General features: G+C 45.6%; 1 protein-coding gene across 1 annotated transcript; it reads right to left on the reverse strand.

Annotated features, from left to right (window-relative positions):
• Positions 1–1,036: 1,036 nt before the first annotated feature.
• On the reverse strand, positions 1,037–24,901 carry LOC307085657 (scavenger receptor cysteine-rich domain-containing protein DMBT1-like). The gene is made up of 10 exons (XM_079750523.1): positions 24,818–24,901; positions 18,732–19,100; positions 18,201–18,521; positions 17,547–17,867; positions 17,011–17,328; positions 6,491–6,811; positions 5,909–6,229; positions 5,137–5,457; positions 1,241–1,345; positions 1,037–1,147 (listed from the first exon to the last, which is right to left on the reverse strand). Exons 1-10 carry the CDS (start codon positions 24,879–24,881, stop codon positions 1,107–1,109), a joined length of 2,502 nt encoding a protein of 833 aa, XP_079606649.1. The 5' UTR covers positions 24,882–24,901; the 3' UTR covers positions 1,037–1,106.
• Between the last annotated feature and the right edge of the window lie 230 nt (positions 24,902–25,131).

A 25,131-nucleotide genomic window follows, 5' to 3' on the forward strand; every position in this document is an offset into this window, starting at 1 on the left:
CACACACACACACACACACACACAAGGACACCTTAACAACAGTAACCAGGGATTGAACCAGCAGCTGTCATGGATAAACACTTTAACAGAAAAAATAGAGGTTGAGAAAGCTGAAGTTTGAAAGATAAAGACACAAGCGCAAAACCTGAGTTGGTTTGCAAAGGCATCAGGCTTCATGTAATATTCACAAAATGTGTGGATACCTCTTACATGCACTGGCCAATCACAACACCCGATGCATCGGGCCATGTGTGACAAACACAATCTTGAGTAAAGTATCCACGTATAATCACAGAAAACAAACCCCTTTACCACATGTATGGGTTAACATAAAGATGTGACATGCACGAGAACAATGACAATCCCTTCTACTAAGACAATAAGCATGCATTCAAATGAAAAAGCAACATATGTGATTTTGGAATACAATCATAACGCAGGCGGTCTTTGATTGTAACATTAACTAGTAATATTAACCTTAACATACAAGTCATTCTAAGTAAAGTGCGAGGAAGAATGAAGGGGGCTCCTTTGTTCATTGTGGCTGTCATAAAGCCCTCCCCCTGTCTTCCTGTCAGGATGAGGTGAGCCAGGAATAGAGGGGTTCACAGCTTTAAGGGGTCCACTTGGAGTCAGCTCAGTAACCGGGGTTCATCTCAGGGGCAGCAGAAGCTGTGGATGAGGGACATGTCGTAACCCTCGGAATGTAGGCCTTCGTTGACTGTGCTTTTCCACACTTATTTCATTCATGTAGGCAAGATAATGCTGATACTTACTTTAAACCTACAGTCAATTTCTCCCATAGAGCCTCCTAGGCGATTATGGGGTTGAGTTCTATGTCAGTGGGTTCCAAAGCGAGAGGAGGGGGTCCCATCAGACTCACATTCAGAGAGATGGTGGCAGCTTGGTCACAGTTTGGACTCTGGGAAGAGAATGTCATGTACGTGCATTTTGTTGTTTAATTATGTTATAAACAACATTTTCTGTTTTATTGATATGTTCAATATTTAAAGCGGTTCAACGTTTACATTTGGGAATTCAAAGAATAGTTATCGGAGGTAATAAACGTGAATAGCAACATATTTGGAGAGTATAATTTGAGGAAATCAGCTTGCCTGTTCAGACACAAGGTTTTCTGTATGATGCTCTATTGAAGAAAGGCACAGACACAAAACGTATGTATAAATCTGCATGAGAGTAAGGTTCCATTTAGTTCAAACTGTGGACTAATGTGACTCACTCTTTTTCCTCCAGCAATAAAAAATGACCAGAATGATGATGGGAATGATGAAGGCCGACCGACAGAGGATATTTAATTTCACATAGTTTTGGTTGTCAGAAATACCTGTCAACAGATAAAAACAGAGGACGGAATTCAACAGGGATGAGTTGCTGATCCATCAACCTCATCCAACCGGGCCACTCGGCTTATTTTCACTTACCAAACAACCAAAGCAGTGGTGATTGTAAATTCTTACTATCGCAATGCATGGATGGCAACAATTGACAGTGACCAGTGAAGCATCAGTAGGATAGGGGGCAGTGAGGTAAGGGCCCCCAAGCGATTCGGATTGAATCCGAGTCGCAGCTCAAGAGCAAATGTCCTTATAGCGTTCAGCATTTGAATTTCATTTTTGTGGAAATTAACCGAAAATTTTGCACATTTCTAAAGGGGGATGGCCACTATATGCATACATAGTTACAATTCTCACATTTTGAAGTGGAATTGTGATTGATTGAATATTGCACAATTTTGATTTGAATAGGTATTCATTTTGAATAGGTTTTTAAAGGGGTGATAATATGCCACCACTTGTGAGTTTAATTAGCCATTAAAAGCCGTTTGAAATTCTGCCGGCTTGCAATGGCTAATTACACTCAAAATATCACCCCCTTCAATTGTCAGACAGGTCCATAGCGAACTACAACTGTTCGTCTCTACGACAGCAAATAAGGCAGGCAGCCTTATTTGTTGTAATAGCAGACAAACAAAATGAAGAGGTTGGCAGGCAACATAGTAAACAAGACTGTAAGATATCTTGACCATTATTCTAAGAGATTTTTAGATTTTCTTCCAACAATCTCACTGTGGGACCTCCAGCAAAAATTATCTTAATAGACACAATGGGCCCTATTTTGCACCCAACGCAATTTACTTTCTACACCGACGCATGTATCGTTGCTAGTTTGCACACGGCGCAAAGCTGATTTACTTCCGCAGCAAACTTGCGCCACTACACTTGCGCCCTGAGAGGCGTGTCGGCGAAAAGCAGAGGCGTGTTCCGGCGCAAATGATACATGGTGCTATCTTAGTAATCGATTTTGCAATTGCACCACTGACCGAAAAAATCCTGGTCTAAGTGCCCTAGCGGATATCACAGTTGGTGTTGCTATTTTGACGTGCTTAGGCAGGTCGGAACTGTAAGATAAGCGTACACACACGTAGGCTATACACAGCACAAACATGCAAACGATTAGCCTAATTGAAAAATGTTGATGTCAAAGATTGTTTATATGTATTGCCATGTTTCTGAAGAAAGTAGTCTGAACCGGATCACTTTTAACACACTTTATTTGTTAAAGTATTTCGGTATGGTAACTATGAAGCAAAAGGAGGGGAGTGGTATTGAACACGCGCGTGGAGCGACCCACGGCCGACCTGTCTTCCAGACACGGGGCTGCCAACGGGGCTGCCGTGGGATCCTGGCCTGCGCTGACTCCCGCTCCGCGGTTGTAGCAAGTAGGCGTGGCCTATGTGACGTATTGGCTCTGGTGTTCGGGTCCCCGCCTGAGCCTGAGATCGCTGGGGGTGCGGCTATGGACTATTTCCGCAGGCTGAGGGATCGCCTGCTGGTGGTCCATGACTACACCCACAAGGCTCAGGCTCCCTCAGGGGTGAGCCAGAATAGGGCCCACTAAAGACAAATCTGTTTTTTCGGGGGCATGCTTCCCGAGAAGACATTTGTCCAATGAGGGGGTGGACCAGGTCAGGTCTCATTGGACTCTGTGTCTGGGTGAGACTGCAAACCTGTTGCACAATGAGTAATCAGGGTGCACAGGTTAAACCAGGCATCTCCACACAATGAATCATCCGCTGCAAGATGTATGCAACATTACCCCCTGTGTCCGTTGTCTGGAGGAGGCCAATAGAAGACACCTAGGACTGTTGCTGCCACCTAGGGGGCTTGTAGCATGGACCTTAGCTAGACTGGGGCCCAATACAGGAGAATGTCGAGAGGAGATCTCTCTCTGGGTGTGTGTTGATGGCTGGTTTAACCTGTGCATACTGCCCCAGAGACCAATCAGACTCGGCCAGCACAGATGCCACCGACACCGCTCAGCTATTGATATTTTTGAGGGGAGTTGATGACAACTCTTGCACTACGGAGGAGCTGCTTGATCTGAGGAGTTAAAAGGGCACAACAACGGGAACTGACATGTTTGAAGCTGTGTCAGATGCAATTGAGAAGACCAGACTTAAATGGGACAAGATGTGTGGAGTAACAACTAAGACAACTATGAGAGGCGAGCGTAAAGGAATGGCCTCTTTGGTGTGCGCAAAGGTCCGAGAGTGTGGAGGCGGCGCTGTTAAAATGCACTGTATCGCCCACCAGGAAGCCCTCCGTGCCAAGACAGTCCAGCTTGGCGATGTGATGAACACGGTTGTGAAAACCGTCAACATTATTAGAGCACGAGGGCTCTACCACAGAGAATTCCAAGCTTTCCTGTCTGATGTACATGCTGAATACGGGGACCTACTCTACCATTCGGAAGTGCGCTGGCTTAGTCGCGGCGCAGTGCTGAAGCGGTTTTATTCACCGAGGTCGGAAATCAACCAATTTTTGAAAGAGAAGGACCGACCTCTTCCTGAGCTGAATGACCCTCTTTGGTTGGCAGCCCTTGCTTTTTTAGTCAATGTTACAGCCCATCTCAACACACTGAACAAGAGCCTACAAGGAAAAGACCAACTTGTGCCACAACTGTATGCGCACATGAAAGCATTCTGTGTCAAGCTCCGTCTCTTTGAGACACAACTACGTAACTTCAATGTTGCGCATTTCCCCATGCTGTCAGAAATCAATGCTGCTTTTCCAGAGGCAAATATTTCTGCTAAAAAGGATAAATACATGTCTGATCGCAACTCTCATGACAGAGTTCAGTCGTCGTTTCCAAGATTTTTCTAACATTGAAAAAGAAATAAAGCTGTTCTCGACTCCCTTCCTGATGGCCGCAGAAGACGTGCAAGAGAGTCTGCAGATGGAACTGATCGAAATGCAGTGTGATGACCATCTGAGGATATCAGCACCAGCTTCTCTCCCTACCCGACTTCTACCGGAGCTTGGAAAAGGCCAAGTTTCCTATGATGACGCGCCACGCAAAAAGAATGAACAAAAGCTGCTTGAGAAGCAAAATGACAGACAGCCATCTCTGTAATGTCCTTCGCATCTCAACCACCAAACTTACGCTGGACCTGCCAGCTATTCTTCAGTCCAAAGTGCAGCATCACTGCTCCCACTGAGTGTAATGCTTTTTCCCACTATAGGCAAGTTAAAAATATATTACACAGCATTCATATGTTAATACAGTATGAGCCAGCGCATTAGGGTGAGAAAAAATGAAAAAAAAATGGAAATTACACACGAATGGTACATGTCTACATGTAATATTTATTTTATTTCTTTGCACTTCATTTGAGTTTGTATAGTAATACTTACATGTTACATTTGCTTTTACTAAACAAGTATAGAAAACAATAAGACTGTTGAGTTCACTTTTTGAATGTGAAGAAGTTGTATATTTTCTGCCTTTAATACTTTCTTTTCGAAAACAATGTACCTATGTAAATACTGTTGAAAGAGAATTATTTACTTCTCCCCTTTTCGGGGTGTTACAGAGACGGACAGAAAAGCCCTGATTTAACTGGTTAAAAATAATAAATACGTCATCTATAAACAAAGATATAAATGCATCAAGTTATTGTGGTTTCATACGGTTAAAAATGTGTTATTTTTGCCAAGTGGCCCGGCCCTTCGTAGCTTTTTCTGTATGTGGCCCTCAGTGAAAAAAGTTTGGACACCCCTGGTCTAAATAAAGAAAAAGCGATAATGTGTAGCCCCAAGTTCATTAATGTATTACCTTCACAGACAACACCAGCGTCCTCCTGGTGACCACAGTTGTGGGTCCACAGTCCTCTGTGGCCACACTGTGTGAGCTCAGATTCTTGGCCTTTGCAGTTGACATTAGTCAACCCAATACGCCCTTGACCGGGTCCAAAACTGGCACCACGTTGTACGGACAGCAACCTTCCGCAGCCTAACTGTCTACACACTACCTCGGCATCGACCGGGTCCCAGCCATCATCACAAACTGTGGCCCACTGGCCATAGAGGAGGATCTCCACCCTGCCTGAACAGGAGTTGTTGGAGAGACCGTTGACCAGTCTCACTGGAGGGGCAGCTATGAAAAGAGAAAAAATATCAACAAGAATGAGTTGATTGAAGAAGTACTGGCATGAAGACAACCTCAAATAACAAACATAACAGTTGAAAAGTATTGACAGCCCATGCATCGGCAAACCCAGCAACCACCTTTTCCAGTGATACGTCTGAGTGCATGTCATTACTCCTACGAAACTATGCCTCCAACAGGGGCGTGTGTTTGTTGTTCAGCACTGGATCTTTTTTTACTCCCCAAAACACACATACACAAATAAAGACAATGACAAAGACACACACACACACAAACACAAACACGCACACACACACACACACACTCTCACAAACACACACACACAAACACAAGCTCACTCACACACACACACACACACACAAACACACAAACACACGCACACACACACACACACACACACACGCATAGATACAAAGACACAACCTAAATGCAGGTTTACCATCACAGATGATGCCAGCGTCTTGAACGTGTTTGCAGTTCTGAGAACCAAACCTTTGATGTTCACAGTCGGTTATTGACGTTTCATTTCCTCCACAGTGGACATCGTCCAACCAGATGGGTCCTGTTCCCTGTCCAAAATATGCCTCGTTGGTGGCTGATATGGCACTGCCACAGCCCAGTTGTGTACAAACAACCTGGGCATCATTCAGGTCCCAGTCATCATCACAAACTGTGCCCCACTGACCCTGGAGGAAGACCTCCACCCTGCCTGAACAGGGGTTGTTGGAGAGACCGTTGACCAGTCTCACTGGAGAGGCAGCTACGACAAAAGGAAAACATTTGACTACGGGTTGATTGAGGAATTCATTGAATAAAGACAACATCAGCGAACAAAAAAAATAAGCATGTATTAAGGTAGAGCAGTTGTCTTGTAACCGAAAGGTTGCTAGTTCGATACCCAGCTCCTCCTAGCTGAGTGTTGATGTGTCCCTGAGAAAGACACTCAATGTGTGTATTTTTATTATGTTCTTTTAGCAGAAGACAAAGCATATAATGTGTAGCCACACTTTAAATGTATTACCTTCACAGACAACTCCAGCATCCTGCTGGTGACCACAGTTGTGGGTCCACAGTCCTCTGTGGCCACACTGTGTGAGCTTAGATTCATAACCATTGCAGTTGACATCATCAAACCCTATTGGCCCTTGGCCAGGTCCAAAAGTGGCCCTAGGTGGTGCAGACAGCACCCTCCCACAGCCCATCTGTCTACACACCACCTGGGCATCGGCCAGGTCCCAGTGATCATCACAAACTGTGGCCCACCGGCCATAGAGGAGGATCTCCACCCTGCCTGAACAGGGGTTGTTGGAGGTACCATTGACCAGTCTCACTGGAGTTGCAGCTATGAAAAGAGAAAAAATATCAACAAGAACGAGTTAATTGAAGAAGTATTGGCATGAACACCACCTCAAATAACAAACATAACAGTTAAAGTATTGACAGGCCATGCATCGGTAAACCCAGCGACCACCTTTTCCAGTGATACGTCTGAGTGCATGTCATTACTCCAACGCAACTATTCCTCCAAAAGGGGCGAGTCTTTGTTGTTCAGCACTGGATCTTTTTTTAATCCCAAAAACGCACATGGGTCATTCCTACTATTCGGTGCCATTTCAGTCTGGTAACTTTCTATCAAAAACTTTAAAATGTTCCATGATTTTATCTTATCATCTGAAGGAGGGCATGTTAAATTATAAGAAAAATATATTGGTCCAGCTCAGGATATTATATTTTAATAATTTTGACCAAATTCTTCACACCTAACATAAACCAAATGTCCACCCTGTTACGGGACATTCTCATTTCTATTAAAAAATGATTTGAATTCGCAGCTGTTATAAAATTTACATTTTCTTAGAGATATAATGTCCCTTATTTAACCCTGCAAATGTATTTTAACAAAAACTCATAAACAAGCATTATCTTGAGAAAAGACATGTGTTATTTTAGGACACAATGTAATTTCAACACATTTCTTTTAGTATAAAAAGGAATTTTAATGGGATTTGGCCCATTTTTTTAGTAATTTAATTTAGTCAATTTACTCCCTTTAAGCAACCACAAAGATAAACATATTTTTTGATGATTTCATTTAATTATTATCAATAAACACACAGGTAACAGGGTGGACAGAAGAGTAACAGGGTGTACAGGACGTAACAGGGTGGACATCACAATATATATTTCATGAAAGAAAGGCAGTTAATTTACCTTAGAACATTCACATAAACATTGATAATGTACAAATGATCTTCACTAACAACCCATTAATGAGGATAACTGCCCCAAACCTATATAGCAAATCAGCAACAGCAAAATAACACGCCCCCCCCCCCCCCCACACACACACACACACACACACACACACACACACACACACACTTCAACCATCAAATGTACTGCACACCCAAAAGAAACATCAGGAACATTTTTCAGTCTTTGACCTCATAGTTGTTGTGGCAACAGCAAACTATTTATCAGACCAGCAACCCAGGTTTTCTAGGAACTTCCACACTTCCTTCTCTAGCTGGACAGACCTCTTATTCAAAGGTTGTGGCTCTTTCATCAGGCACACAATCTGGTCATCTCTGTACCAGCTAATGTCCTCTCGTGGACCTGGCCAGTAGAACTTGTTGATCCCATTCTTATGCATGCATTTTACTCTTACGTCTTCTTCAACTTCCAGGATGATTCCTGGGTAGGGTTCACCATCATATTTGACAATGCACCACTGCCCAATGTTTTCTTTCATGATGGCCTCAGGCCGTGAAGGCTCTTCAGTGCACTGCAGGCTTGCCTCTTCTCCCAGGCTCACCTCCTTTATCCCATAGCAGGCACAATCCAGTAAACCTTTGTCTGCCTGACAAAGGCAAGTTATGTCCCGGTATTTAATTGTCCCTGGAGAGAAACTGATGACTTGGTGGATTTTCATTGTTCCTTTGACAGGAACAAGTGGGGGCGCTTCCATCATTTCCTGCACTTTCCTCTCAACATCTCCTTCTCCCACAAAAAAAAGTTCCACCGAAGTACCCACGCTCCTCAACTGGTAGAGCATAGCCTCTGCGTTGGGGATATCTCCTCCATGGCGGACGATTTGGTCAGCTGATCTTTTAAGGGTACCCCCGACACCATCTGGAGCTCCCTTTCCATGGCTGGCCTCAAAAAAGTTCCAGCTGATATCTTTAAAGCCTTTCCCTAAAGTTTCCCTTCTGTTTGTATTGTGTAGCTGGGCCGTCACTGAAGACATGAAGGCGATTAATCAGAGGGTATCTCTCCCTCACCATGTCTAACACAGGGTCGAGGTGGGCCCAGATAGCTGGGGGATCGTGCCGCCTAGAAGGCGAGATGGAGCAGAACGTCACTGGGGACTGCTCAGCTGCAGTGTACAGCACTCCTGTATGTAGGGTTGCTTGCTGATGTGACCCTCCAAAATGGACCGATTGAATTTCTTGAGAATACTTACAGGAGTAGTTCTCACTGAAATCTACATGTAGTAGTCATTCGTTGTTCCTCAAGTTTTCTCTGAGCTGTCTGTAGGCCCCGTACTGCCACCTGATATTAAAGATGTGTCGCCTAAATCTAAACAGCCTGTCATGAAATTCACTTACAAGTTCATCCTCTGTTGTCATCACATTTTTCTTCACAGTGATTGTTGACCTTTTCTGGACTTGTAGGAGGAGTGTTCATTGACTGAAAGGTCGTCCTGGCTCTGTCATTTTTCCTCAGCTTTCTCTTTCTTTCTCGCCATTTCTTTCTTACTGCTCTCTTCTCTCTTTCGCTTAGGTCTGACACTTTCTTTTTTCTCCCTTCATCAATGTCCTTTCTCCACCTCTCCTTCTCTTTATTGAGGTATTGCTGCCGTCTTTTATGGTCTACATCCCGACGAGCCCTGTAGCGCCGTTGCTTTTCTGCGGCAGACAACGGCGCCATTCCCTGATAATTACATGCAAACCATTTTAAAAAAATCGTATGGAATCTTATGGAAGTATGGAACAAAAAAGGCATAATAATGTATAAAAAATCCAATACAAACTGGAAACACTTATTCATCTAGCCCTCTTACATCTACCCTGTTACTATGTGTCCCCCCTGTTACTGTGTAAAACAGTAACAGGGGGGACAGTAACAGGGGGGACATTTTATGCTAAATTTAGCTATTACTACTCATGTGATGCAGAAGAAGCTAGCTAATGTTGACCACTGAGGAGGATTTTTAACATGTTTTTTAACCATATTTTCAAAATTACAAAAAAGGATCAGTTTCCACTATTTATAAGCATAACAGGGTGGACATGTTATGCTTTACCGCATCAGTCAAGCTTTCTAAAACATTGAAAAAAAGGTTGATTAAAGAGTGATACTTACTCTGCTTCTTGTAGATGATTTCTCTCCAAAAAGTAATGTTACTTGTTGAGTCATGTGACTAGAGGGATAGTCGGAGGGGGGTGTTCAGGGGGACTTGCATCAGAGTAACAGGGGGGACAGTCGATTCAGGGACACAACATATTTTAAATACTTAAAGTCTTAAAAATGTTTTAATCACAAAAAATAACATTTGGTAAGGAATATTATAACCAAAGCTATACAACAATAATGACAAATGTAGAATTCTTTGATTTTTATTAATTATATTTGTAAGTGAAGTTGAGCAAACACGATTGGGGACATGGCAGTTTAGTTGTTTGTGCTAAAGTTGGAGGAATTATTTTAAATGCAATTAATCCTGGGGACATACTGTTGTGTTCTACGGTAGAGGGGGTTTAACTATATAAGATGAGCTTTTAAAAATGAGTATTGGCCAATTTTTACAAAAAATATACCATATTAGGCTATGGGGACTCAAATGGCACCGAATACTAGGAATGACCCACATACACACACACAGAGACACACTCACACACACACACACACACACACACACACACACACACACACACACACACAACACACACACACACACACACCAGTGGTAGTTCGCCTATAGAAGACGCTGGAGCGCCGCCCTTCCGCCGACCTGCCTCCCTGTTTTATTTTTATTTTTTAATTTATGTATCTTTTAATAATCTTTCTCATTTTGAAAAATAATCTATGTTAATGGAATTCAAATAATGAATTTACTTTAGAATATCTTTAGAATCCTCCATAATTATATCTTCATTCACTTTCATGTACAATTTAGGTGTCTTCCCTGGGGCTACAGTTCGCTCAGCACAACAAGCCTGAATCTTTAGCCAATGGTTCCCCGGTTGCTAAGCAGAAAAGTACATAATTTCGCCAATCAGTGTTGCCGAATTGTATGGCTTGTGGGCTATGAAAATATAGCCCCCAACGCAGTGCACCGTCCACTGCACGTAACCGCGCGCATTTGCCATTACCTCAGAGATGAGCAACATGGCGACTTCGATTACTGCTACCACTGTTTCCCTGTGAGTTCAGCTAGCCTCAAATTCAGTTAAGTCTTTGCTTATGAATCCCTTCGAAAGTAAAGTAAAAGAACTCGGACCAGACAAGCCAGAAGTGAACATTACCCAACAAGCAAGAGAAAAGGATAGAGCCTACAAGAGAGTTTTCCAGAGGTTGGTTTGATCTAAAGGCTTGGCTAACTAGCTGTGGGTATGCCAGTGCAATTTTTTGCTTTCCTTGTATACTTTTTAAAACAAGTGCGTGTGATAGTTTGTGGACACAGACAGGGGTGACAGACCTGAAACATCTGTCAGAACGGATAAAAAAAACACGAGCGAGCAAGAGTGCATATGAACAACTGTGAAGCTAGCCATGCTAGAGGTAAGCAACTTCTATTTCTGTATTCCACTAGCCTATATGTATTTGTGTTTGTTTGCACATTTTTGTATTCAGAGTTGTCATTATTAGACATACTATGTATACTGTATATCTACTGGAGAATGCAGACATTGTCTTTTTTTCCCACATTTATGCTTTTTAATTATTACTGTATGCTTTACTAAAAAATTAACTGGTACGAGTATGCTGATTTTATTGCATTGTTAAACTGGGAAATTTTCTGTGGTTAGTATTTCATAGGTCTGTGACACCATTATGTGCCATGCCAAGGAGAGGTTTTCTTTCACAAAGCATCTCATCAGTGCTACTCTGTTGCAAGGTGACAACACAGCAGAAAGTTCCCAGATTCAGCGCTGGAAACCACGGTGGATGCCTATCCCATGTTGGACGAAGCCAGACTGTCCCTGATCTACGAGCATCCCTTGAGCCCTTGAGGGAGGACCTCAAGGGCTGCAGTGGACCACCGGCTCTATTTCAGGTTCTAATGGGAAATAACCTGCAAGACACATTCAGCGAAACTGTAAATCTCCTCAAGATCCTCATCACCACACCAATGTCAACAGCAGAATCAGAGAGATGCTTCTCCACCTTAAAGAGGATAAAGACTTTCCTTAAGGACACTATGGCACAAGATCGCCTCAATGCTCTGGCTATGCTATCTATAGAGAAACAACTCACACGGGACATTCCAGATTTCAATAAAAGGGTTATTGAGAAATTTGCCAGTCAGAAAGAGAGACGAGCATAGTTCTCTCTCACCCCCCCCCCCCCCCCCCCCCTCCTTCCCGTGAGGTGGACGCTGGTTACAGACCCTCACAACCCCCCCACCACTTTCAAGTGTACATACTGTATATAGTCCTCTGCAAACCTATTCAGTGTACATACTGTATATAGTCCTCTGCAAACCTTTGGTGGCATCAGGCCTTCAGTGTGCATATTGTACTGTATGTTGTCCTCTGCAAACCTATGTTGGTATCATGCCTTAAGTGTGTCTTGAACAACCACACACAAAAGTTTGCACATTTACATGAATTTTGTGGAATTCATATTTCATAGTATTTGTCTAAATGCATACTAATGCAGACTGTAGATATATTTATGAGTGAAGTTACCAACACAATGGCTTGGCCGTAACACACCCATTCTCTTTACCTCTCTATCTCTCTCTCACTCACTCACTCACTCACTCACACAGAGAGAGAGAGTGTTACCTTGTGTGTAGTTCACAGTTTTTGTTGATGTATCTGCACTCTTAATGTTGCTGAATTCTACAAGGCAAATAAATTAACTTAAAACTTAGTTCCCCGGCCCCATTCTTCTTTGTAAGTAAATTTTCTGTTTTGCCTTTATTATTTTGTCAGAATGCACCAGAATGCTTCGTTTGTTTGTGAAAATCTCAAAAAAATCTTCCGGGGGACGATGCCCCCAGACCCCACTACAGGGGATTGGAATGCAAACATTCAGCCCCCCCTCAAATACATTCCACCCGCCGCCACTGACACACACACTCACACACAAACACACATACTGTTGCAACCTCCCGCCGTCGGGCTTGGACAAACCGCGGCAGCACCCGGGACAGCGCCCTTTCAGCGGACAGGTAGTCCGAGGGAGATACGTACCGTTCAGCACGGCTGCGCTAGATGGCTCATCAAGCAGACTGGGGCAATTATGGGCATTGGGATCACGGTCGGGAACCTGCTTACGCCGCCCCCACGAAGCGGCTTACCAAGATGGGTCCAGACGACGACGTCGGGGCGTACCTCGAGATCTTTGAACGGACCGGGGATCGTGAACAGTGGCCAGCAGACCAGTGGGGCTACATCCTAGCGCCCTTCCTGACCGGGGAAGCCCAACGAGCCTACTGGGATCTCACCCCCCTCCAGGTGGGGCAATTTCCCACGCTCAAGCGGGCCATCCTCGCTCATTATGGACACAGCCTCCAAGCCCAGGCACAACGGTACCATGACTGGACTTACGACCCGCTCGGCTCAGTGAGAAGCCAGATTTCACACCTCATCCGCCTAGCCGAGCGGTGGCTCGCAGAAGGAGATGGACCCCCATTGCTGGACGGTTTGTGATAGACGCTGCATCCGATCTCTGCCCCCCGGTGCCAAACGCTGGGCTGGTGAATGACCTCGTCGAGCTCCTGGAGAACCACCAAGGCACCCAGCGGCTGTGCGGAGAAACAGTCCCGCCTCCCGGAGGGGGAGAGACGCGGACCGAGCGACGCGGACGGACGACGGAGACCCAGCGCCCCCAGGCCCCGCCCTGCCGTGCCCCAACCTACCGGACTCAGACCACCGCGAGCATCTGAGGCCCCGCCCCTTGTACCCCGAGAGAGGAGGGGAGGTGCTACACCTGCGGCCAGAAGGGCCACCTTGCACGCCGTTGTCCTGGAGCAGGGGACGTGCTTACGCCCACGGCCAGTCCGTCCGACCGGAGAGGAGGGGCCTGTCTCCGTACAACCTGCTGGTCTCACAAGAGAACTGTATCACCAGACCGCCGATATGGGTGGGGCGGCACAACACCCACGCCCTCCTTGACTGAGGGAGCGTGGTCACGTTGATCCGACCCGGACTGGCCGACGTAACTCCCGGACAGAGTATCGACGTGGGGTGCATCCATGGCCAAACAGAGACATGTACCACGAACTGGATCACCGTACAAATCCCGAAGGGCGTAGCCAGCCTGCCTATATGGCAGCCCATCCCGCGCCATCCCGGTCAGACTCTGATGGCGACGAGTCTCCCGACAGTCCCACGAGAGAGGCAGAACGCCAGCCACACGCCTCATCCACTCCCTTCCGTCGGGGACACCGAACACGATAACCACCTCCGAACGGACACCCCCGCCAGATGAGAGGTAGAGCCCATCCCTCACCGAGTTCTCCGACTTCCCCCTGGCCGTTGAGGGAGGCGCGGACAGGGGGGTCAGTTCGCCACCGCCCAGCTGGAGGACGACACCCTCAGAAATGCCTGGGGACACGTGCAGGTCCACGACGGCATATCACGGGACTCGGTAAGTGGCCGGCATTACCCACATTTTAGTACAAGAGGGGGGGGTTATTGTATAGGATAGTAGAGAGGGTGGGAGAGGAGGCGGAACAATTGGTCGCTCCACGCCCACACCCACCTCCTGGGGGCTCATCTGGGATGGACAAAACTAGGGACAGAATGTTGAACAGGATTTACTGGCCTGGGGTGAAAAAGGACGTAGAGGACCACTGCCGGGCTTGCCCCGAAGGCCAACGCACCGCCCTGAGGCCCTCATCCGGAATCCCCTCATCCCCATGCCACTGATAGAAGTCCCGTTCGACAGACTCGGGTTTTTGTGACATTGTAGGCCCCCTTCCCAGAACTAGCCGAGGCCACCGCTACATCTTAGTCATGGTAGACTACGCGACCCGCTACCCAGAGGCTGTTCCTCTCCGCGCCGCCACAACCAAGGCGGGCAGGGTAGGGATAGTCAGGGAGATCCTGACGGATCAAGGCTCTTGTTTCATGTCCCGGGTGTTCCGAGCCCAACAAGCCCAACCTGCGTGTACAACAGAGGGGCCCAGCTGCGCACCTTCAACCCGGGGGACCAGGTCCTCGTCCCGACCTCAGAATGCAAGTTCCTGGCCAAATGGCAGGGGCCATGTGACATCATCGACCAGGTCAGCGACATCAACTACCCGGTGAGACAACTGGGAAGACGCAAGGCTGTCCAAATATACCACATCAACCTGCTGATGCGGTGGCAACCACAGACCGCCCCGCGAGACCCGGCTCTCCTGACCCTGGCCGCTCGACTTCCCATTTCCGAGGTTCCAGTGGGGGAGCTGCTGGGCCCGAGCCAATCCCAGGACATGAGGGAGATGGTGCTCCAGCACCTCGACGTCTTCTTCGAGCGACCCGGGAGGCCCAGAATTGCCAGCCACGACATCCTGAGGGAACCGGGAGCCAGAGTCCGCCTCCGCCCCTACCGGATCCCGGAGGCACGGCGCGCCGCCATCAGGGCAGATGTCGCAAGCATGCTGCAGATGGGGGTCCTAGAGGAGTCCCACAGCGCCTGGTCCAGCCCGGTGGTTCTGGTTCCCTAAACCGGACAGGACATTCAGGTTCTGCAACAACTTCCGTAAGTTGAACGAGGTATCGGCCTTCGACGCCTACCCCATGCCCCGGATAGATGAATTGATAGAACCGCTGGGCCCGGCACGGTTCATATCCACCCTAGATCTGAGAAAGGGATACTGGCAGGTCCCCCTCACCCAGAGGGCCCGGGAGAAGACGGCGTTCGCCACATCCGATGGGCTCTACCAGTACACTGTCCTCCCGTTTGAGGTGCATGACGCACCCGCGACCTTCCAGCGGATGATGGACCGGGTCCTTCGGGCCCACCGGGAATACGCCGCCGCATACATTGACGACATCATCATACACAGCAGCACCTGGGACCTACATCTACACCACCTCCGAGCCGTCCTGGGAGCACTCCGGGCCGCCGGTCTCACAGCCAACCCAAAAAAATGCAGCCTGGGCCTGGAAGAGGCCTCCTATCCGGGCTATCGAGTCGGGATGGGCAACGTAAAACCCCAAGAAGAAAAAGTGCAGACCATCCGGACCTGGCCCAGGACGCGAACCAAAAAACAGGTGAAGTCATTTCTTGGACTCGTCGGGTACTACCAGCGGTTCATCCCCACATTCGCACCACTGGCCAGCCCCCTCCACAAGTTGACACGGAGGGCTCTACCCGACCGAGTGGAGTGGACGGAGGAGGTCGAGGAGGCCTTCTCACGCCTACGGCAGGCCCTCTGCACGAGCCACTACTATTCACCCCCGACTTTAACCTCCCCTCCGTGGTCCAGACCAATGCATCTGAGCTGGGGCTGGGAGCTGTTCTGTCCCAGCTCCGGTCAGGAGAAGAGCACCCGGTAACCTTCATCAGCCGGAAACTCCTGCCAAGGGAGAGGTCCTACTCGACTGTGGAGAAGGATGCGCTGGCAATCAAGTGGACCCTGGAGAAACACAGGTACTACCTCCTTGGACGCAGCTTTACCCTCGTCACCGACCACGCCAACCTGAAATGGATGGTGATGGCCAAAGACACCAATGCCAGGGTGACGCGCTGGTTCATTCATTTCCAGGTGGTCCATTGGCCAGGACGAGCTCACGCCAATGCGAACGCACTATCCCGGAGGGACGCTTGACTGGGACTAACCAGAGGAATCCCCGATTTGCTGCTGAGGGTGGGGGTGTGTGGCAACCCCCCGCCGTCGGGCGGCACCCGGGACAGCGCCCGACGGCACCCGGGACAGCGCCCGGGACAGCGCACCCGGGACAGTGCCCTTTCTGCGGACAGGTAGTCCGAGGGAGATACGTACCGTTCAGCGCGGCTGCGCTAGATGGCTCGTCAAGCAGACCGGGGCAATTATGGGCATTGGGATCACCTGGGGAGGGGAGACGGCAGAGGTGCCTTAAGGACCGGGCACGCGACAGATGAGGAGGGAGCCGAGTTGGAGACAGTCGCAGACTGAGCAGGAGAAGCCGGGAGCGATGTCCCAGCCGACCTCACCGACGAACCGGGCCTGGAGACGCCTCACCCTTTTTGCCCCATTGTGGAAGAATCTAAGTTACTTTATGATTTCCCCTTTTAAGTGAGCTGCACGTAATAAAACCGCCGACGACCGGGGTTGCCACAACACACACACAAACACACACACACACATACAAAGACGCACACTAAATGCAGTTTTACCGTCACAGATGATGCCAGCGTCTTGAACGTGTTTGCAGTTCTGAGAACCAAACCCTTGATCACAGTCGGTTATTGACGTTTCATTTCCTCCACAGTGGACATCGTCCAACCAGATGGGTCCTGTTCCCTGTCCAAAATATGCCTCGTTGGTGGCTGATATGGCACTGCCACACCCCAGCTGCATACAAACCACCTGGGCATCATTCAGGTCCCAGTCATCATCACAAACTGTGCCCCACTGACCCTGGAGGAAAACCTCCACCCTGCCTGAACAGGGGTTGTTGGAGAGACCGTTGACCAGTCTCACTGGAGGGCCAGCTACGACAAAAGGAAAACATTTGACTACGGGTTGATTGAAGAATTCATTGAATGGAGACAACCTCAAATAAAAAACAAAATAAGCATGTTTTCATGACATGCTTTTGGAAGAATGGGATATTATTTATTGGATAGGAAAATAAGCCATAGATTTAGTGTCATGTTATTTTAGCAGAAGACAAAGCAGATAATGTTTAGCCACATGTTAAATATATTACCTCCACAGACAACTCCAGCGTCCTGCTGGTGACCACAGTTGTGGGTCCACAGTCCCCCATGGCCACACTGTGTGAGCTCAGATTCGTGGCCATTGCAGTTGACATCATCAAACCCTATCGGTCCTTGTCCAGGTCCAAAAGTGGCCCCATGTGGTGCAGACAGCACCCTCCCACAGCCCAACTGTGTACACACCACCTGGGCTTCGGCCAGGTCCCAGTGATCATCACAAATTGTGGCCCACCGGCCATAGAGGAGGATCTCCACCCTGCCTGAACAGGGGTTGTTGGAGAGACCGTTGACCAGTCTCACTGGAGTTGCAGCTATGAAAAGAGAAAAAATATCAACAAGAACCAGTTGATTGAAGAAGTATTGGCATGAACACAACCTCAAATAACAAACATAACAGTTAAAGTATTGACAGCCCATGCATCGGCAAACCCAGCGACCACCTTTTCCAGTGATACGTCTGAGTGCATGTCATTACTCCTACGCAACCATGCCTCCAACAGGGGCGTGTGTTTGTTGTTCAGCACTGGAACTTTTTCTACTCCCAAGAACACACATGAACACACATACAGACAATGGCAAAGACACACACACACACACACACACACACACACACATACAAAGACACACACTAAATGCAGGTTTACCATCACAGATGATGCCAGCGTCTTGAACGTGTTTGCAGTTCTGAGAACTAAACCCTTGATGATCACAGTTGGTTATTGACGTTTCATTTCCTCCACAGTGGACATCGTCCAACCAGATGGGTCCTGTTCCCTGTCCAAAATATGCCTCGTTGGTGGCTGACATGGCACTGCCACAGCCCAGCTGTGTACAAACCACCTGGGCATCATTCAGGTCCCAGTCATCATCACAAACTGTGCCCCACTGACCCTGGAAGAAAACCTCCACCCTGCCTGAACAGGGGTTGTTGGAGAGACCGTTGACCAGTCTCACTGGAGGGCCAGCTACGACAAAAGGAAAACATTTGACTACGGGTTGATTGAAGAATTCATTGAATGAAGACAACCTCAAATAACAAACAAAATAAGCATGTTTTCATAACTTGCTTTTCGGAAGCTTTTCCTTGGACAGGAAAATAAGCCATAGATTTAGTGTCATGTTATTTTAGCATGAGACAAAGCAGGTAGTGTGTAGCCACATGTTAAATCTATTACCTTCACAGACAACACCAGCTTCCTGCTGGTGACCACAGTCATGGGACCACAGTCCGTGGCCACACTGTGTGAGCTCAGATTCGTTGCCAATGCAGTAGACATGAGCCAACCCTATTGGCCCTTGGCCAGGTCCAAACGCGGCCCAATGTGGTGCAGACAGCACCTTCCCGCAGCCCAACTGTCTACACACCACCTGGGCATCGGCCAGGTCCCAGTGATCATCACAAACTGTGGCCCACCGGCCCTGGAGGAGGATCTCCACCCTGCCTGAACAGGGGACATTCCCTCCATTGACCAAGCGGACCTCCCCCTCAGTGGCTGGGTTGTTGTCCGGTCCTTGAGGAGCGGTCGTTGGATCACTGGTATGACCTGTGGTATAATGGGTTGTATAAGTTTGAGGTATGGAAGGTATTGGTGGGAAAGCCTTGGTGTTCAATCACTGTCTACCCACCTGGAAACAAGTCTCTGTGAACTCACAAGGCTAGCACTGGCCCAATGCTGCCAAACTGACTAACAAAAGTTTACCGTAATAAGATTTCTATTGCTGCTCTCTGGAGAATAGGTTGCCTGCTTGATGATGTGTTTGAGTATCAACTCATAACATATTGATTTAAAATGTGCATCAACTATTTATAAGAAAGCAATTGGCTACACATTTCTGAAATAAATGCTAGAAAATAAGTTTGGTTTTTACCTTGTAGTTCGACAATCAAATAATTAAGCAGATAAAAAGCAGCGATAAACATAGAGCAGAGATGTATGTTACTGTTGTCCTCGTTAGTCAGAAAAAGAAAACGAGAGGCTAATGGTTGTCTTGCTTCTGAACAAGACAACCAATGGGATAAGAGCCTGCCTGTCTAATTTGGTATTTGGTACACACCGCAAGCACGCACACATGCGGACACACATATACGGAAACGCACACACGCGCGCGCACACACCGCGCGTCAAGACAAAGGCAGCGACACATACACGGAAACGCACACACACGCGCGCGCACACACACACGCACGCGCAAACACCGCACGTCAAGACAAAGGCAGCGACACACTCGCCGAGGTAAGACGCCGCCATCAACACACACGCAGGTAAGAACACACACGCACGCGCACACACCGCAGCGACACACGCGCAGGTTACAACACCGAAATGTCTTTACTCTTTGTGGCTCAAACTTAATGTTACTCTCTTCCTTGAGCCTCCCGAAATGTCATGCGATATTTATGTCCTACTTCCCCCCTGCGGACAGTTTTAGTTGTTTTATTTTTCTTCTGTTTCGTGTGTATGCTATGTGTGACTGTAGGCTACTGCTGCCTGTCTTGGCCAGGACACTGAAAGAGATGTTTAATCTCAATGACGATTATTATTTTCAACTAACCAATAGTAGTTGACTTGCATTTTAAAATGTCAATGCACTTTTCAGCCCTGAATAACATTAAAAGCTATTTAATAATTGATTTGCATGCATAGTATACTACACTTTCCGTTGAACAATTACCCCTGTTACCGTAAATTGACTAATTTTATAATGTGATTAAATGCTCACACACTAGCTGCTTTCAGACACACATGTAAGTCCTGACATTCTCCTGATGGGCCGTATGTGTGAATAACATATAACCCCCCCTAACCCTGAAAATCTCCTGAATAATACTTCCCCTGAGGTAGTATTTTCTCTGTAGGAAATGTATATTAATGTATATGTGAATGAGGAGTGTGGTAGAAAATAACCGCGTTCTATCACTTCAACTAATTAAGAGAGCAAAAGAAATCGAGGGGTCCGGAGCAAGTATGACAAAAAGACTTTATCGTTACAAAGACAACAACAAAGCCGAGTAGTTTGCAAAGCACGGCCTCTTTTTTATCCTCACATACAAGGTTGTTTCTTGTTTGAGGTGTCCGCCCACGATCACCCATGGCCGATCAGTCATAAATTTCTTTAAGCGGGTGGCTGGCAACACTAATCTAAAACACCGGGCTGACGTCAGCACGCATGGACCCCATAGCCTCTGGTGACGTGTTGGCCTCTAACTCACGCTCTGACCCCAGACTCCCTGACGATGTGCCAAGTCCTAGATAAGAGTCCGGAGACGTTTTTAGATGCTTTCTACCATTAGATATATAGGCCTAATTATAATCAAGGTTAGCCTTAGAATATAGTCATTAATTTCTTCCATAGGAGTAGAAAGTCGTCATCAACACTTCAGTGGGCGTGTTGATGACGGTTCTGCATGTCATTGAGTGGCCCTCTAAATGATAATCAGCCTGTTGCCTTTTGTTCGCTGAATGGTTAAAAAATATTAAAATTTAAGAGTCCTTTGTGGTGAACAAATGTTATACGTTGTAAAATTATAGACAAAATGTTATTAAATTATGCGCTCAGAAATTTGTTACATTATCGACTGGGGTTTCAAAATTATTGCATTGGGTTTAATTACAACTAGAGGTTGAGTGCGCGCAATGCCCGCGCGAAAAGTATAGTACATATAATAAATGGAATGTAGACTTGGATACAGAAGATGCGGCGAGAAGGTGGTAGGAATGTTTGCGACTTACAAATAAGGTCACTACAAATGAAAACCTACGATTGATCCAATTCAAAGTAATGACACCAATATACTATAGCAGAGATAAAATACATAAGTTTGATAGTAACTCTTCAGATAAATGTTTAAAATGTAGCACACAAAGTGACTCCCTCATCCGTGCCTTTTGGTTTCGTAGAAAAATTAGAAAAATCTGAGACCATATTGAGAAGAGGATGTCAAGAATCTGCAATCGTGAGTTGGTGTTCACACCAAAGATATGCCTCTTTCAAAATGTTGTAAATATAAGATACTCAATGGGTTGGCAAATGATTTTCTCCTCACTGGTTTATAAGAAGTTAATTTTGCAAAATTGGAAAAATAAAGAAGCACCATCCCTGGAAAATTGGAAAAGATTAATGAAATATCATTTCAATATCGAAAGGACAATGTCGCAAGACAGCAATACACAAAAACAATTTGATAATGTATTGACTACAATCAATGAAGCTTTAAAAGGAGCGGAGCCATGAGATCCACCAGCTATCAAGGAAAGGCCCTGTAGTATGTGTGATGTGTGATGACCAATGAATGTGGTGTGTGTGTATGGGGGGGGGGGGCGATTGGAGAGGCTGGGTGCATGGGGGGTGTAACTATGGGTTGGTGCCTGGATGTGGGGTGGAGGAGGGGTGAGAAAGTGTGTACTGTGGAAGTATGTAGGAAGAATTATTGGAAAGCTGTGCATGTGTGCATGAGGGGAGTATGTGTGTGTGAATGAGAATGGCAGGAGTATGGATGAAGTGGATGAAATATAAAAAGACAAGCTCCCAAAGATCATTATACTGGATGTTTCTATATTAGACCTAAAATGTACAAATGATTTGATGTATAGTCATGATCTGGTCATATGCTTTATGAGTTTGTATTGTAAAAAAAGAAAAGGAAAAAAAAGGTTATTTTCAGTTAGCCTAGCAGCTGTTAGTTAGCCTAATGATTTCTCAATGCAAATCAAACCAGCCAATAGCAGGGGCGATTCTAGGTTCTGACTTTTGGGGGGGCTCAGCCCCCAGGAAGCCACAGGGTATATGAAGTATTTGATTTCCTGCATTCTGCTGCATTTTAGGGTAACCTGTTTGAGATCCTAAATTTATTCTGGTGGGGAGTAAGTCTAACTATTTATCTATCAATCCAACACATTGTATATTTTTGAACAGTCTGCTGGTTTATTGTCAGAAAAGCACATACATTTTGTAACAGCTAAATATTGCAGTTCTGAACCACTAAATTTATGAAAGGAAAAAAGACTGTTTGGATGAAGGAATAATCGAATGGATGGGAACTGTAATAACAAATTTGAGGTATATTAAATTTCCTTTGGGTCATTTTCACTCAAAAATGACCATATTTTCCCCCTTTTTTTTTTAAGTAACTATACATGGTAAATATGGAAAATGGATACTCAAAATGTGGAGACAAAGTAAAATGGCTACTTCAAAACAAATATTGTTCTACTAATATCGGAATATTGTATCAACATACATTTTTATAAAAGTTGTGATGCAAAAAGATCAACAAGTACAACATGTACGTATTGTACATGTACAGTACAATATGTAGGCCTACTAGCCTAATGCTATGAGAAACAGACCACTGTTTTTGGAGCACTAAACTATGTCACCTCACATTCAGGGACCCAGACATTTCTATAAAACTTGTGATGCAAAAAAAGTACAACATGTACTAGACCGATACTATGGGTCTCATAGTATTAGTCTAAAAAATGTTGTACTTGTTGATTAGTTCACGTTGTTATGGAAATGAAAACGCCCTCAGCTGATAAAATACTGCCAGCGTTTTTTTAAAACTGAAAACTAGCACCCTTGTCAACAGTTTCTGCTCCTTGCGGCTTATCATGCTTATCATGCTACACACCATTACAAGCCTCGGCTCACTAAAACATGAAGCAATTCAAGAAGAGGCATAGATAGAATCGCCTTGTGGTCAACTGTCATTTAATGTTCAAGCCTGCACCCAGTTAAACCGTTGGTCTGTCTTGGTTCTAGCAGAAATTGAAAAAGTGGTCATGTTTGTAGTCTTTAACCTATCTACAAAATCATAAAACCTTATATGGTGTTGTCCATTATGTGGAGAATAAATCATTCATAATTGGTGATAGTTTGAAACATGTCATCAGAAATAGCATAGACTAAAATAATTTACATCAGACCTGGTTTCAGAAAGGTGAGTTTTCGGGCACCGGATGCACCGGATCCGGTCGGCCCAAACGCACAAGACTTATGCGGTTTCACAAAAAATCGGCTCTGTGTGGACGGGGCCTATGTCAGGTGCGCTCGTGCTGAATTTTTGGTTTTGTCAAACCGGAGACGCCCACCCACCAATCAGAGGTAAGAGATTTCTGTAGGAAGGTTGCGCTCGATTTCACTACCCCACTTGAGCCTGTTCATTAGTGTACAGCATCCATCCTCTCACTGCATGTTTAAAAAAAATAAGTAGAATATTAGATTTGAGGACGAAACGAAGGCTAACTGAAGAGAACCATGCCAATCTCTAGGTATGGGGAAGGATAAGTGGTGATGTGGGGCTAGTTTAATTCCAAAGGCCTAGGTGACTTCATCAGGATGCATAGTATACTTATGCACCCTGTATTTTAATGGAGAACATCTATTTATTTACGATACATTATTCATTCACAAAGAAAATTGGTTGGATTTTTCCTCATTTGTTTGATTAAGGTATTAAGATCAATTTCCAAAAGATGATTTTTTTATTCCTCTTTTTAGTCAACTTTAGCATGGGTGCCTAAGCTGATGCCTATATCTGTACATGCAGCACGACAAACAATGACCACAATGGCTATTAGAAACACAACTTTCTGTAAACTTTGCTATTTTGATTATATGCCATCACTGGCAAGTGGCTTCAGATAAAAGAGTCTGCTAAAGATTCATGTGTATTTAAACATAATATTGGGCTGTAAAACATAATGGTGTATTCATTAATAAATACTATATAAATATATATCAATATATATATATATCAATTTTCCAGTTATCGAGACTGATACATTAACGCAATGTCACATTGAATAATGAAAACTATAAATCACAATTTTCCAAATCCAGTCCGTTCGAATCCGTTACAAAGGTTTTAAAATGTGCCTACCAAATAAAAACAGATACAATATACAGAAAATGCTACATTCAATTATTTACATATAGTCAAAAGAAAATAGATGCTTACTTACTGTTACATTTGTATTTATGTTGTTTTAAGACTTTTCAGAAGTTGTTTTTATGTTTGTTATTTGAATGTGTGATTCATTTATAGCTGAATCCTAAACCTATACCGATAGAGAGCTCAATCTATATTGTACGCTATAACAAAATAGAGATATACAATCTCGGACAACACCCATCTCTCATCGATGATATTTATTAACTTTTTTAAATGGGCGTTCACGTTAACCAGATAACTTCTAACAACGAAAGCAATAGGCTACATTATAATCAGAGACATACGGTAGTAAAATGTGTTTTTTACCTTGTAGTCCTACAAACCAGTACATGAGATACAGCGCAGAGAGAAATATAGACCATGAATACATGTTAGATACTGTTACCCTAACTCGTTAGTCAGAATGAGGAAATGAGAAAACAGCATCGAACCAGAGGGGTAGATTAAGGTTAGGGGGGGGAGCAGGGGGTACGTCCCCCTCAATGTTTAGAACGCGTCCATTGGCCCCAGAGGACTTTTATTCTGAAAAGACTTTCCTCATCGTCGATGATGCTAATCAGGTGTACATGTCAGGTGTGGGTCGCTTTATGGAGCACTGGGCACTTAACTTATGTTGAAAT

Source organism: Pollachius pollachius, assembly GCF_949987615.1.
Source record: "Pollachius pollachius genome assembly, chromosome: 14".
In the NCBI taxonomy this organism is placed as follows: Eukaryota; Metazoa; Chordata; class Actinopteri; order Gadiformes; family Gadidae; genus Pollachius; species Pollachius pollachius.